Source organism: Sminthopsis crassicaudata, chromosome 3, assembly GCF_048593235.1.
Source record: "Sminthopsis crassicaudata isolate SCR6 chromosome 3, ASM4859323v1, whole genome shotgun sequence".
Lineage (NCBI taxonomy): Eukaryota > Metazoa > Chordata > Mammalia > Dasyuromorphia > Dasyuridae > Sminthopsis > Sminthopsis crassicaudata.
Window position 1 is genome coordinate 297635048 of NC_133619.1, and position 13773 is coordinate 297648820.

Consider the following 13773-nt stretch of genomic DNA (forward strand, 5'->3'; position numbering starts at 1 on the left):
TTCTGCACAGTGTAATCATATGAAAAGTGCTTGTGCATAAAGAATAGGAAGGAATTATGAGTAGGATAGTTACTTGGAAACCAAGTCATATATGTATGCATATATATACATATATAGGTATACATATGCATGTATAGGAATATATATATATACACACATATATACATATGTACCTATATATACACACATATTTATAATTCATAGGAAGATTATAGGGAAGTTTCTCCTAATAAAAATTATCTCTGGGATTTCTCCCTTCAAATTCTCTAAGTGAAAGTACTAAAGTATTAAATAAAACATATTTTACTTCTTCAGTTGAAGCTATTTTTATTCCATGTTTAAATAATTTATAATCCCTTAAAACTGTGGGCTAAAGGGATGATATACATATCTGGGAATCAAAGTGCATGGATGAAGAAATAAGAAATTCAAATGGCCATTCTTAGAAACAATACTAGTAGATGGGGAAAATAATTTATTTGCTGTTATTGTTTATTTTTGGGACTGAAGCTACATTTCTCTTAATTTCCCTCAAATTACTAAAATAATGAAAGCAGGCCATCAAAGAATACCTAGTCCCTGGTACAATGAGATCCAATATTTTAAGAAAGACAGAAAAGAAATTCTGTTAAAATAAACTTTTGGGAAGATTAAGACTTTTAATATAAAAGTTAAGCAATTGAACAAATATACTTACTTTTGTCCCCTATGCTTTCTCCTGCAGCTTCCCCCTCTTCATCTTCCTCCTCTTCATCTTCCTCTACCTCTGTCTGCTGTGCATCCTCAGGTTGGTCACATACGTTGATGGGTGCATTCAGGCAGCAGTGACTGAATCCACTATCCCGGGGAAGAGTAAAACTGCGAGGCTTGCCCCCATTTCCATTCAATACCTGCATTCGCTCTCCTTCCAAGGGATATGGCCCATAGTGATCCTGCAGATGGCATTTTTGAGTTGGAAGAGTGGACTGCCGCCTGTGTTCTGGGGAGATGACGGCCGAGTCAGAGAATACTGAGTCCTCCAGGGGTAGAGTCTGAAGGTAGTGCAATCCTGAGCTGGTCAGGGGAGTCTCAATTAAATCCTGCCAGGACCTTCGCTGGCTGGCCGTCTTGCGAATGGGGGAGGCTGCACTGCTCCCAACTACTTCTTGGCGGAATTCTTCATGAGAGGACTGTGACTGAGAGGTCTCTGTAGAGGACAGCCGACTGTGTTTGGGTTCCACATATGGACTGGCACAGCTCATCTAAGGAAATGATTATGGTTGATTAGTCTCCATGGAAATAATGGACACCATTCTATCATTAGGGAACATAACATTAGGGATTACCAGACAATAGAACTAATGTACTGAAGTGGACAAACTTGTTAGCAAGCTTAATCACTACTGGGGTTTTTTGAAAACTCAACATTTATTTGCTTGTACTTGGCTTCCCTTTTTCTATCTGTTATCCAGGACATGTCTTTTTGTCATTCCTTGAATATGGCACTTCATTTCCTCTCTCTGTTCCTTTATTGTGGCTCTCACCTTTCTCCTGTTTTCTCTCAAAATTTAACTTAAATTTTACCTTTGCCAATGGTCTTTCCTGATCTCTACTTCCCCCTATAATGTCTTTTTTATGCCACTTAGAATGTATAAATCTTGCATATGTAATTGTTTTCATGTTGTCTTTTCTATTCGAATATGAGTTCTTTGAAGGCAAAGACTGGGTTTAAAAAGTTTTCTTTGTATTCCTATTTTAGCACCGTGCCTGGTGACTTAATAAATGCTTGTTGACTAGTATCCAAATTACATTGTGATTGACATGGATAGTGAAGCATTAAAATGAAATCATTGCAAGTTTTCATTCAGAAAGAAAAGAACAAATATTAAATGGAAAAACTCACAATAATAAATTACAAGGTTAAACATTTAAACTGCCTACATTAAGGGAAAAAATGTTTACAGATGAAATTAAAGCTAAAAAAAATTCTAAAGTACTTTATAGGAGTATTTAGGCTTACTTATAGATTCTAGTCAAAACATGTTTAGAATTATAAAGAAAGTGTTATAATACTTATTAGAATTATTGACTTGGTTATCACAAATGGCATATATGTAAAAATAATTAATTTGCATCTATCTGGAGCCCATAAATGCTAATCAATGCAAAGGGCCTGTTTAAAAATTTTATGCAACCTGGGGAAAAGAAGTCTAAAATGTAACAGAATATTTTATTTTTCTATTAGCAAATTTCTTTTTTATAGCTCCTATAGAAAATATGCCATAGCCTTTTGTATAATGAGCCCTCACATTAAATATATTTCCTTGTTAATGGATGCTATATCTAGCATATGCTTAGATATATGTCAGTGAAGATTAACCCAATCTTTTTATTATAGGAAAAAAATTGGAAATTTATAAGTGAAAGCACAATTCCCTGGCAGGAAAATCTAATTCTAAAGTTAAGAATTCCTGAGATCTATGTAATCTCTCTAGTTGTTATCAAACCCTGATTTGATATGATTGGCTACCTGCTTTAAAAGATACATTTTTCTAGGTCAGTGTAGTAATTTTTGCTATAATTAAGGCCCAGGATGCTTGGATAAAAGCATTCCTGACTCATTGGAGTTTGTAGAATATTTTGTAGTCCTCTGATTGCAGTGAGCTTTTACAGAGAAAAGGTAGCAATAGACATTTTCTCCAAGCAGCAGATATTTGCTTTCCCTAATGTTAAATCATAATATGCATCATTGGCTTCCTAAATTTTAGGGCTTATTGTATTCAATGAGTCCTTTTAATAAGGCTAGAGTTGGTTTCTTCCTTTGTTTTCTTTTGAAACAATAGTTTGAAAGACCTCAAAATATCTATGAATAGCATTGTATTATGGAAAGGAAGAAGTGTGATTCTTGTATACTACCATTTAATACAACATTTTACAACTGATATGATTGTCTATTATTGTGTGATCTTAGCTAATTCTAATAATTAATTTATGAACTATGTCTTCATAGGAATGAGAGGAAATCAGTCAAGTTAGCATCTTCTATGCGCCAGATCCTTTGCTAAACTCTGCTATAGTGTTAAGTACCTCTATTAAATCTCATTTTTCTTTTTAACTTTGTAGCAGTCTCAGCTGCTCATCTTTTTCAGCACCTCCCTTTTTAGAAAGTCTCCCAGGGTAGTGCCAAGGTTCCAATGGGTATACCAATGCTGCCAGGTTAATTTAATTACTGTGTTGATTTCCTCTGTTGAGTTTTAAATCTCAGTGATGGAGAGAATAAAGCTTTATAACTAAATAAGCTACTGTTAGTAAACGAGAGGATAACTATTAGCTAATTCATTATAGTCTAGTTAATAGTTCACTTGTAAGGGTAAGGAAGATTATAATTGGATCATGATGAGTCTCACGAAATTTAGGTGTATGTAGTATATATATACTTGGAAATTGGAACATATATCCCGTGTTGATTCATATGCAAAAAGTGGTAGAAGTATATGTATGATTGAAAAAAGCACCCTAGAGAACAGTTGATAAACAAATTATCAGTACAGTGGTGAGGGATTACAGAAGCAACTTGATCAAAAAAGGCTGTTTTCTCAGTCAATTTTGCTTAGCTGCTTTTCTTGTTAAAAGGGGATTGGTTATATTGGGAAATAACCATAACAAAAAGCAAGAGATAGCAATACTTTTTAATTTTAGGAGGACCAATTAGAGTGAGGGGTAAGAGATGGGTTGCACTGGTATTCAAAAAATATTAAAATATTTGAAGAATTCTTGGAGGACTTTTGTGTTAGATGGATCTTTAATAAAAAGTCTAGAGAAAGGCACAGAATGTGAAAGTATGAATGGAATATAGTCTGCAATGCTTCTTATACAGCAAAAACTTATTAATTGATTAGTTTGGATTCCCAGGTAAATTGAAATATTCCTCATTGAAAGAAAATACTAATTATATTGAACTAAGGAGCTTTAATAATAAGCAATTACTATCAGCGGTCCATTCCTTGTTTATAGTTGGATACTATAAAGATTATGGTGTTTTTGGTAACTATGAGTCAAGGATTCTAATAATTAAACATAGGATTTTCCTTATGATTTCCTTTAGCTTATGATTATAAAATACTTTGACCAAAACCTGTATGGTGATTCTTAAATGCTATTTAGAAGTATTTCAATGTTCAGTTATATTATGGAAAGGAGGCAGAAATATGATAGCTGGATCTAGCCACTTAATTCATCATTTTATAATGGACACTAGTGTCTGTTATTATGTGAGCTTAGGCAGCTCTAATAATTAATTTATGGAGCATATTTTCATAGTAATGAGAGGAAATCATTCCTCAAGTGAAGTTAGCAAGTGTATTACTTTTTCATTTTTATTTACTGTTCCAGTACTTTAATTTTTTTATCCATAAAAGTAAGTGAGCAGACTAGATGATTTCTAAGGTCTCTTCTGTGTAATCCTATGTTCTTTTATGTCTAATTTCTTATGGAAAGATACATATGAAGACTATAAAAATGCATTTGATCTGAGCTTCCATTGAATATATGTATTCTATTGAATATATTCTGTTGAAGGCTCCCAAATCTAGGCAAATGTTGTTTTATTGTTTTACAGAATCTATTTGGCCTTATGATACTTATTTCACAGTTGTGAGTTCACATACACAAATTCCTAAAATACATTTGATTCTCTTTTTAATGAAAACGTTTTGAGGATGGAAGTACCACACATCTACAACCAAACTTCTGCTATTTGTTGTAGAAAGTCTGAATACAAAAAGCCTTGAACATATTTCAAGAATGTTTTAAGAGCCATATACATGCAAACACTTGTAAGGAAAATTTCAGGCTTTTTTAAAAGGAATTTTTACCTTGCATATTTCTTTTTTAATCACTCTGGGAAATATTTTAACCTAATATTTGCATTTGTTAAAATCTAACACCATTATAGCAATTTTTCTTTATAAATACAATCTTTTTGGTCTATTCTCCTTTTAGTCATTCATGTTTCAAATCTTGAAGTAACTTCTAAGTATTTCCTTCCCTTTGCCTCCCTCCAATTCAATTTGATGCCAAATCCTAGTGAATCTGGGCCTGCATCATCTTTATACTTCATCTTTTTTCTCTCTGTGCAGCCAACAAATCTTCATCATTATCACATGGATTTCAGGGTAGCCTAGTAAATGTATTGTCTTAGTTGCTTTAATTGTGCCTATTCTTTGCACTCTTGGTTTTAGATCTTAATTTTCATTTTCTCTGAGGATACTAAATTCTGATTCTAGTTTTCAATCATTATCATCATCATCATCATCATCATCATCATCATCATCATCATCATCATCACCACTATGATCTTTTGACTTGAAGATTTTCAGCTTAATGCTCCTGCTATTACACAAAAAAGCAAATTTCTATTTCTCACTTACTGAAGGAGGTCTTGGATATGTATCATAGGGGGGGGTGGGGGACTGTCTTGTTTGGGTGTCGAGGGAGTATCCGCTTCTTCCTTGTCACTCTCACTCCAGTAATCTTAAAAAAATCACACAGATAGACTATTAGGATATGAAAAAAAAGCCTCCAGGTAAAACTTTCTAGAAGTACATTTTTATTTGAATATAACAAATGGAAGGGCATATCAAAATGCTCTTATTCCTTTTGACAGAGTCAATTCATGGTGACTCTTTTCTCAAAGAGAATAACTGTTTGTTCTGGAGAGTATGGCAGAGCCCATGCTGAAGTTTATTTTAGGGTGGCTAGGTTCTAAGCTGAAGCATTTCACATCTTGATGAATCAGGTCACTAGATAATATTTTTTTCAGTTATGCCATTCTACCATAAAAATGGAGTGATTACAGACGAACATGCTGCATATGCACACACATGCTGGAGATAGTCATACATAGAGCTCAAAAAAAATGCTGAAAATTCCTTTCACTGCTTCAATGGACTGATTATCTAACCAACTCTAGTTCCAGAGTCATGCTGACATCAGTCGCCATGACACCATACTCCCACCTCTGTTTTGAAACACACGGCAATCACTGATACTTGCCAAATGAAAAAGGGCAAATCTGCCGGTGTGGGCTGGAAGTTCCAGACTTCCAGGAATTCTGTTAAAAGGAAAGAAAATGTAAGCTGGTAGACAAAGTGACTTGGCAGATTCTGTAATTTTTTTTTTTTTTTTGGTGGTGGTGGAGGGGGTAAACGCTGAGAGATATATTAAGGTTAAGCCAAAAGTAGCAAAATAGGTGCATAATTGAAATGTTACATGAATATCTCATTCCCAATCCCCACCCCCCAACCAATGGGTGAATGCTCAGTTTAGGAAAACACAGTAATTTTATGCAAACCAATGGATTTAGAGAACAGGAGAGAAAGTAGGTTTTTTTTCCCCTTCTTTGGTTGCTTCTTTTCTTCAAATCTCCCTCCATTCCTTCCTTCCTTCCTTCCTTCCTTCCTTCCTTCTTCCTTCCTTCCTTCCTTCCTTCCTTCCTTCCTTCCTTCCTTTCTTTCTTTCTTTCTTTCTTTCTTTCTTTCTTTCTTTCTTTCTTTCTTTCTTTCTCTTTCTTTCTTTCTTTCTTTCTTTTCTTTCTTTCTTTTCTTTCTTTCTTTCTTTCTTTCTTTCTTTCTCTTTCTTTCTTTCTTTCTTTCTTTCTTTCTTTCTTTCTTTCTTCTTCTTTCTTTCTTTCTTTCTTTCTTTCTTTCTTTCTTCTTTCTTCTTCTTCCTTCCTTCTCTTCTTCTTCCTTCCTTCCTTCCTTCCTTCCTTCTTTCTTTCTTTCTTTCTTTCTTTCTTTCTTTCTTTCTTTCTTTTCTTTCTTTTCTTTCTTTCTTTCTTCTTCTTTCTTTCTTTCTTTCTTTCTTTCTTTCTTTCTTTCTTTCTTTCTTTCTTTCTTTCTTTCTTTCTTTCTTTCTTTCTTCTTCCTTCCTTCCTTCCTTCCTTCCTTCCTTCCTTCCTTCCTTCCTTCCTTCCTTCCTTCCTCCCTTCCTCCCTCCCTCCCTCCCTCCCTCCCTCCCTCCCTTCTTTCTTTCTTTCTTTCTTTCTTTCTTCTTCTTCTTTCTTTCTTTCTTTCTTTCTTTCTTTCTTTTCTTTCTTTCTTTCTTTCTTTCTTTCTTTCTTTCTTTCTTTCTCTTTCTTTCTTTCTTTCTTTCTTTCTTTCTTTCTCTCTCTCTCTCACTTTCTCTCTCTCATTCTCTCTCTCTCCTTCTCTTTCCTCCCTCCCTCCTTCCTTTTTCCCTTTCTCCCTCTCTCCTTCCTTTCCTCTCTCTCTCCCCCCTCTTCTTCTTTCTCTTTATATATGCCTGATAGAACCTCAATTTATATTGGACAGATAATCTGCAAGAACTTTTGCTCACGTTAGACATTTCTTCTTTATTACAGGTTCTATTACCTTTTCTTATGCTCTGTTTAACCAAAGAACAAGAATTGTACTTAACAAAATTACAAATCTTTGATGATTTTGCCTACCTCACTCATATGCAGTTAGTTCTCACAGATTTTTGTCCTGTCATTACTTTGCTCAACAATCTTCCATTCTTCCCTACTGTCCAAGTACAGCTCAATGTTTATTGCTACTAAATGAAGACACTACAATTCAATTCAATGCAACAGACATCTATTAAGTGTGAAGGAAGCTAGGCGGTGCATGTATAGAACACAGAATCTGGATTATCCTGAGTTCAAATCCAGACTCTGACATTTACTAGCTATTTCACCCTGGACAAGTCAGTTAACTCTGTTTGAGTTCCTCATCTGTAACAAAGGAACTGGAGAAGGAAATGGTGAACTGTTCTAGGATCTTTGCCAAGAAAACCCCAAATGGGGCCATAAAGAGTCAGACATGGTAGAAATGACTCAATAACAATAGCAGCAATATGGGTAATGTACTGGGCTTTGTGTTTAGAACATAGATAAAAATTAAATAGTTCTCACCTTCAAGAAGCCCAATCTTATATGGTGTCTTTATCTATTTTCCCTACAGCCAAAATGGGCTATCATTTGTCCTCTAAATGCAACCCATATTTTTCTGCCACTCTTGCTTTCTTCTATACCTGAAATGCTTTCCCTTTTCCTTTCTACTGAATTCCTATCCATCCCAGGTAAAAAGCTAAATCTTACATAAAGCTTTTTAATCCCTTTATAATGTTCTTCCTCTTTTGACCTCACATAGTTCTTTGTTCTATATTTCTCCAAGTTTGTTAACAAGATGGTAAGCTTTAGAAAGGCTGGAACAGTGTATTAACTAAATTTTGTATCTCCTTCAGCTAGCTCAAAGATGGTACATAGTATCTGTTTGATGAACGAGTATTTGCTGAATGGTTCAATTTACATTGATACTCATGTTAATATTTCTAGGAAAAGTGAACAAAAAGGATTTAGCATTAGAAGCATCCATTAGACAACACCAAGGTGAAGAGAGAAAGAAAGATATCTTGGACCAAAAAAACTAGGCCAGGAAAAAGTTGGACAGTACTGTAACATACGCTAGAACTGCAAATAAAATAGAACTACAGTTTTAGGTTTATCTAATATTTCATATCTTCTCATTAGATCTACTTGTCACTGAAGCCAGTCTAAAAGCATCCCAAAAAACATGAATTAATGCCAAATTGTCTATAAGTGAGTCAAAATAAATCAGTCATCACTTATGAGACCTTTTCTTTTCTCTAGTGGGTCACCCAGAAAATTCTGACAATTGAAATTCATTTTTACAAACATTTAGGCCAACACCATTAAGGGTGAATCTTGACATGCTGTAGCTTAAGTAAATTTCTGAAGACCTGAAATTTTTCATTGGCAAGTCATTCTAAGATACTTATCATTATGAACTGAAGGCCCTAACAGCTTCCTTTATGTTTTCCAAGGTCTAGCCAATCTAGATTTCTTACCGTGCCTCATACAAAATACTCCACCTCACACCTTTATATCTTTTTGCAATGTTTTCTCCTATTCCTGATAGTACCTCTTTCTCCACTCCCCTTGTGAGAATCCTTATTTTTCATGAAAAAAAATCAGCTTATGTGCCACCTTATACTTAAAGCCTTTTCTTATCCCTTCTCCAACTGCTCATATATTTCTTTTTCCAAAATAATTGTGGATTTTGCATATACTTCTAAAAATGTATTCTGTCTTCTCCAATAGCAAGTAAGCTATTTGAGGGCAGAAGTGGTTTTATTTTGGCATTAATATTTTCTGCACCTATCGGAGTGCATAAACACATGGGAAATGATTTTCTTTTGAGGCAGTTGGGGTTATGTGACTTGCTCAATGTCATAATGGTAAGTAAATGTCTGAGGCTGGGTTTGAAATGAGGTTCCCCTGACCCCAGGGCTGGTGCTCTATTCACTGTGCCACCTAGTTTCCCTGATAGTGTTTTTAAAAAATAAATAGTTGTTTTAGCTGTGGAATCCTCCCACTATCTCCAGAATAAAAACATTTCTGAAATCTATGATGCTACTAATGGTATAAATTTTAATATGTTCTATATTTTATAGCCTCAACATAGTCTGAAACATCACCTTATGAGGAGGAAGACAAAATAAAATGATTATCATTGAGAAGAAAATATGGGGCTCACTGAAACACTTCTACCTGCTGCTAAGATCAAAGGAAGAGACTGGACTGAAGCTGTAGCAGGACACCTCCAACATATTGATATATTTGCATTCTTGCTTCATAGTCAATTTCTGTTTCTGTTTTCCCTTAAAACTTCTCTCCTATTTCCACAATTTTACATCTTTCCTAAGCCAATAAATCCATATTTAAAAACTGTTTACATAACATGGAAAAAAGGCTTTCTGAATACTCATGATTCCTTTTCTATAATAGTTGGTATATGTGCAAATATCTCTTAAGGCTCTGAGCTTTGAGGAAATTATTTCTTCCCAGCAGGACTGTCCCTATCTAATATATCATTTTATTTTCTTTTTTTGGGAGATATATGTGTGTTATTTTTCATACCACCTATCTGAATTTTTTAGGTTTTCTAGAAAAAAAATTAAATATCTGGAAAAATAATTTCTTCTTCTTACTAAAAGTTTCTGCATATGAGATAGATGGCAAAGTCCAATAATGATATCACAGGGAAAAGCAGCCATGTTCTTTACCACAACTCATTTTTTAATGGGCTCTGTTAAAATTTAAAGATACTGAAAACTTAAACTACATTGTTTTGACTTTTAAGCTATTGTTTCATCCTATATACAAATGGACACACACACACACACACACACACGTATGCATTATCATTGGCCATAATATAAATAATCACACTGAATTTTAAGTACTTCTTTATTTCTTATGGTAATCAAAACACAAAAATTAATGAAGAGGTAAACATGGTAGATACTGCAGTAAAAGGTAAATAACATTTCCATTCAAAAAGCATTTTTTCTCAAAGATCACTATTTATAAATTAAAAAAAGACAACATGTTGCATTCACTTAAGAATGATGTAAACTTTATAAAGATTGTAAAAATACCTGAGAAAGGAAGTATTAATATAAATGGACTTTAAGTTGAAAAAATGATTAATAAATCATCAACTTATTGGGTATCTTGGCACATCTTTCTTTCTAGAGGACAACCCTTGTTCCCTTAATTTCTTCTCCCAAAAGATAGAAAGGGGGGGGAGAATTGATGAGTCAGAGCTGAGGGTTTAATCAAAATTGCATAACTCACTAAGGCACTTGGAACAACAAAACCTCTTATCTATTTCTCCTTATTCATATACTGCAAAAAAAATTATCTGTTGATAGTACCTTGCTAAAAGACACCCTATTTCTTTACCTGAATGAAAAGTCATCTTGGTTTCTCCTTTATCTCTTTTTTTATACTTTACAACCTTTCAGATTGTTAGCCTGCTAGCTAAGCCCCCAATTTTCAGTATATAAAGCTCTCCCTATACTATTATAATTTGCTAGACTCCCTTTAGAATAGCCCATCAACTATGGCATAAACACACTCTTTTGTGACTTTAGGAAAATCTCTGTGAATTTTTTAAAACTATGAACCATGACTCACACACTTCATTACCTACCAGGGTTATCGTGAGAATAAAATGAGATAATATTTGTTAAGTACATAACACATAGGAGGCACAATATAAATGTTAGCTACTATTTTTGTTATTGTCATTATTGTCATTTTATAGATGAAGAGATGTGGAACAGGGAGTTTTGATTTACTTAAGATAACATAGATAGTAAGCATCAGTGTTGGCATTTTGCTCTGTACCAAACTGTTCCTATCCACAGAATTGGCAAGTTCAAATAAAATAATGGATATAAAGTTCTTTGTAAACCTTAAAATTCTATATAAATGTCAGCTATTACTTTATTATTGTCATTGCCTTGTTTTTTAAAGCCTAGATCTGTGATTTTAATAGTGATCGGGACTATCAGTATGGGAACTTCCTCGGCAAATAAAAGTTTACAACTCATTTGTAACTTACAGTTTTAGAGCAGTGATGATTCAAATGATTTGCCCATGGTCACACTGTATGAAGAGTTCAGAGATAGAATTTAAATTCAGGTCTTTTCAACTTCAGAGTTGGCCCTTGATTCACAATGCCATACTGCTTCATTATTTAATAATTACATATATACTTACATATATAAAAATGCAGACTCTGAAAAGGCTATGTCCTATCTCCACCATGAGAGTAAGATGTGAGAAGAAAAGCACCATGAAACTGATAGTTTCCTAATATATCCAGGATATTTATCAGATTGCCCTCAATTGCCCTCACACCCTCACTAAAATAACTTAAAGATAAGGAGGTAAAATGAAATAGTTAAATGAATAGAATTTTACCTTGTTCTTGCTTGATTCTTTCTCTTTCTGCATATCCAGCAGCTAGCATGTTAAGTCTATTTAGCCATCTGAAAGAACAAATATTTTTAAAAAATTATCAGTACTGATATAACACAATTTCTTACATATTGCTTAATACACATTAATGTAAATGGACTGAAGGAGACATGGAAAAGATTCTTCTCCATATGGCATGTTTTCTTCAATACTATGATTTTTCTACAATGATCTCCAAGGATCATTTTGTCTCTGTACAAATTGTTCTCCTATCAAAGGTTCTGTTTTCAATGAAAACATCTTTAGTGAAGATGTGTAATATCTGTAAAATAAAGGTTTTGGGATAATCAAAGCTTCATTAAGCCTATTATCTCATCTGTTCTTCATGCTCAGAACTAATATTATTTTCTAAAATATAAGCTTATTTAGATCTAATTTGGCTTGGTAAGAGGAAAAGATTCAGAATTCTTCAGTTAGAGAATAAGTTCTCTGTGTAACAAGCAAAAAAAATGGTTATATGTTTTGATGAAATAAATTTATATTTAATGGAACAGGCAAAAAAGTCATTATGGAGATAAATTTGAACCTTTCCTTTAAATGTAAAGTGTTTGTGATTTTTGGTCACATACATGTATAACCTCTGCTCAGATTCAGAAGAGCTATTTCCTTGAGCAAAATAAATTAAAAATAAACTCTTGCTATTCTTTTGTGTTTTAGGAGTACTGCCATGGTCAAATGCAGTCAGCTGCCTAAGCAATGCAGCCTTACCCCCATGGGGGCTTTCAGTATGTTCATTATCCAAGTGCTCACAATGCATCAGCTTCTCAAATCACTAAGTCTTTAAAGCAACATGACAACCTCCTATTGGTATATCTGGATTTATTTACCAAATCTACTTTCAAATCAGAAATAGTTTGGACTCTTATTCCAAGCTATTATATGACATCAAAATTTAGAAGTTGGGTAATTTTAGAGATGCCATTTCAGTTTAATTGGAGTTGTTTATTGGAATAACATAATCTAAATACACTAATAGAAATAATTGCATCAAAGAGGGTTTTTTTTTTTGTTTTGTTTTTACTTATTTGGTGCTACATAAAGAGATAGAAATTTATCCTTTTTGACAAGTGGAAGACAACATTCTTTGAAACTATTTCCATTTTTCAACTTTTATGCCAAGAGGTGGCAACGTGGGTTCAGGTGATTATCTCATGAAAATAATTGTAGAGTTCTATCTTTGAAAAATAAAATTATCTTGAAAGTACTTTAACCTTTTGTTTTAAGAGTAATAGTCATCTAGGTCCTATATAATTTTGAAAGAACAGGAAATTTAAAAAGAAACTGCATTGTTAGTTGACAAGGATTTATTAAGTATCTATAATATTCCAACATTGTAACAATTATAGTTTCCTAGAACAGCAAAATAAAATCCTACGAAACTGTATAAGAATATTACATCACCCAGTTTTGGGAAGTAATGCAGAAGATGAAAAGGATATAAGAAAGGATGATCAAATTCAGTGGCATAATACCAAAATTTGAAAAACAAAATACACAGACACATGAGAGAATTCTTTATCATGTATCAATAAGACATGCAAACTACAAACTTTTAAAAATAATTGAAGTTTGAAACTGACAACTAATCTCCTGATGAGTTATAGAAAATATACCTCTAGTAAAACTGGCACACCATGACTTATGAGGCAAATAACATATTTACATGTTCTGGAGAATATCTGGTTCAGAGTTTTATGGATAAAGAAGAAAAAGACACTTAAACTATTTTATTCCAGCTTCTTCATATTTTTCTACTTGTTACACAATTCTACAAGGAAATTCTGTTTTATGAGTATTATAAAAACAATGAGTTCTTTTAGAAATCAAAGAATTTCAAAGGTTTTTTAAATCTTTTTCTACAAGAATCACTAAAGATGTAAAACTATAAGAAATCTTTAAAACTCCTTGAATGGTCTACCAAA

At 33.4% G+C, this 13773-nt stretch overlaps 1 protein-coding gene across 1 annotated transcript in view; it reads right to left on the bottom strand.

Moving 5' to 3' along the window:
* The window catches only part of CNKSR2 (connector enhancer of kinase suppressor of Ras 2), a 305237-nt gene that overhangs the window by 43703 nt on the left and 247761 nt on the right, over positions 1 to 13773 (bottom strand). Inside the window, 4 exon segments of the mRNA XM_074300934.1 lie at positions 698 to 1241; positions 5409 to 5441; positions 5444 to 5511; positions 11795 to 11862. Coding sequence (XP_074157035.1) covers positions 698 to 1241; positions 5409 to 5441; positions 5444 to 5511; positions 11795 to 11862 — 713 coding nt within the window.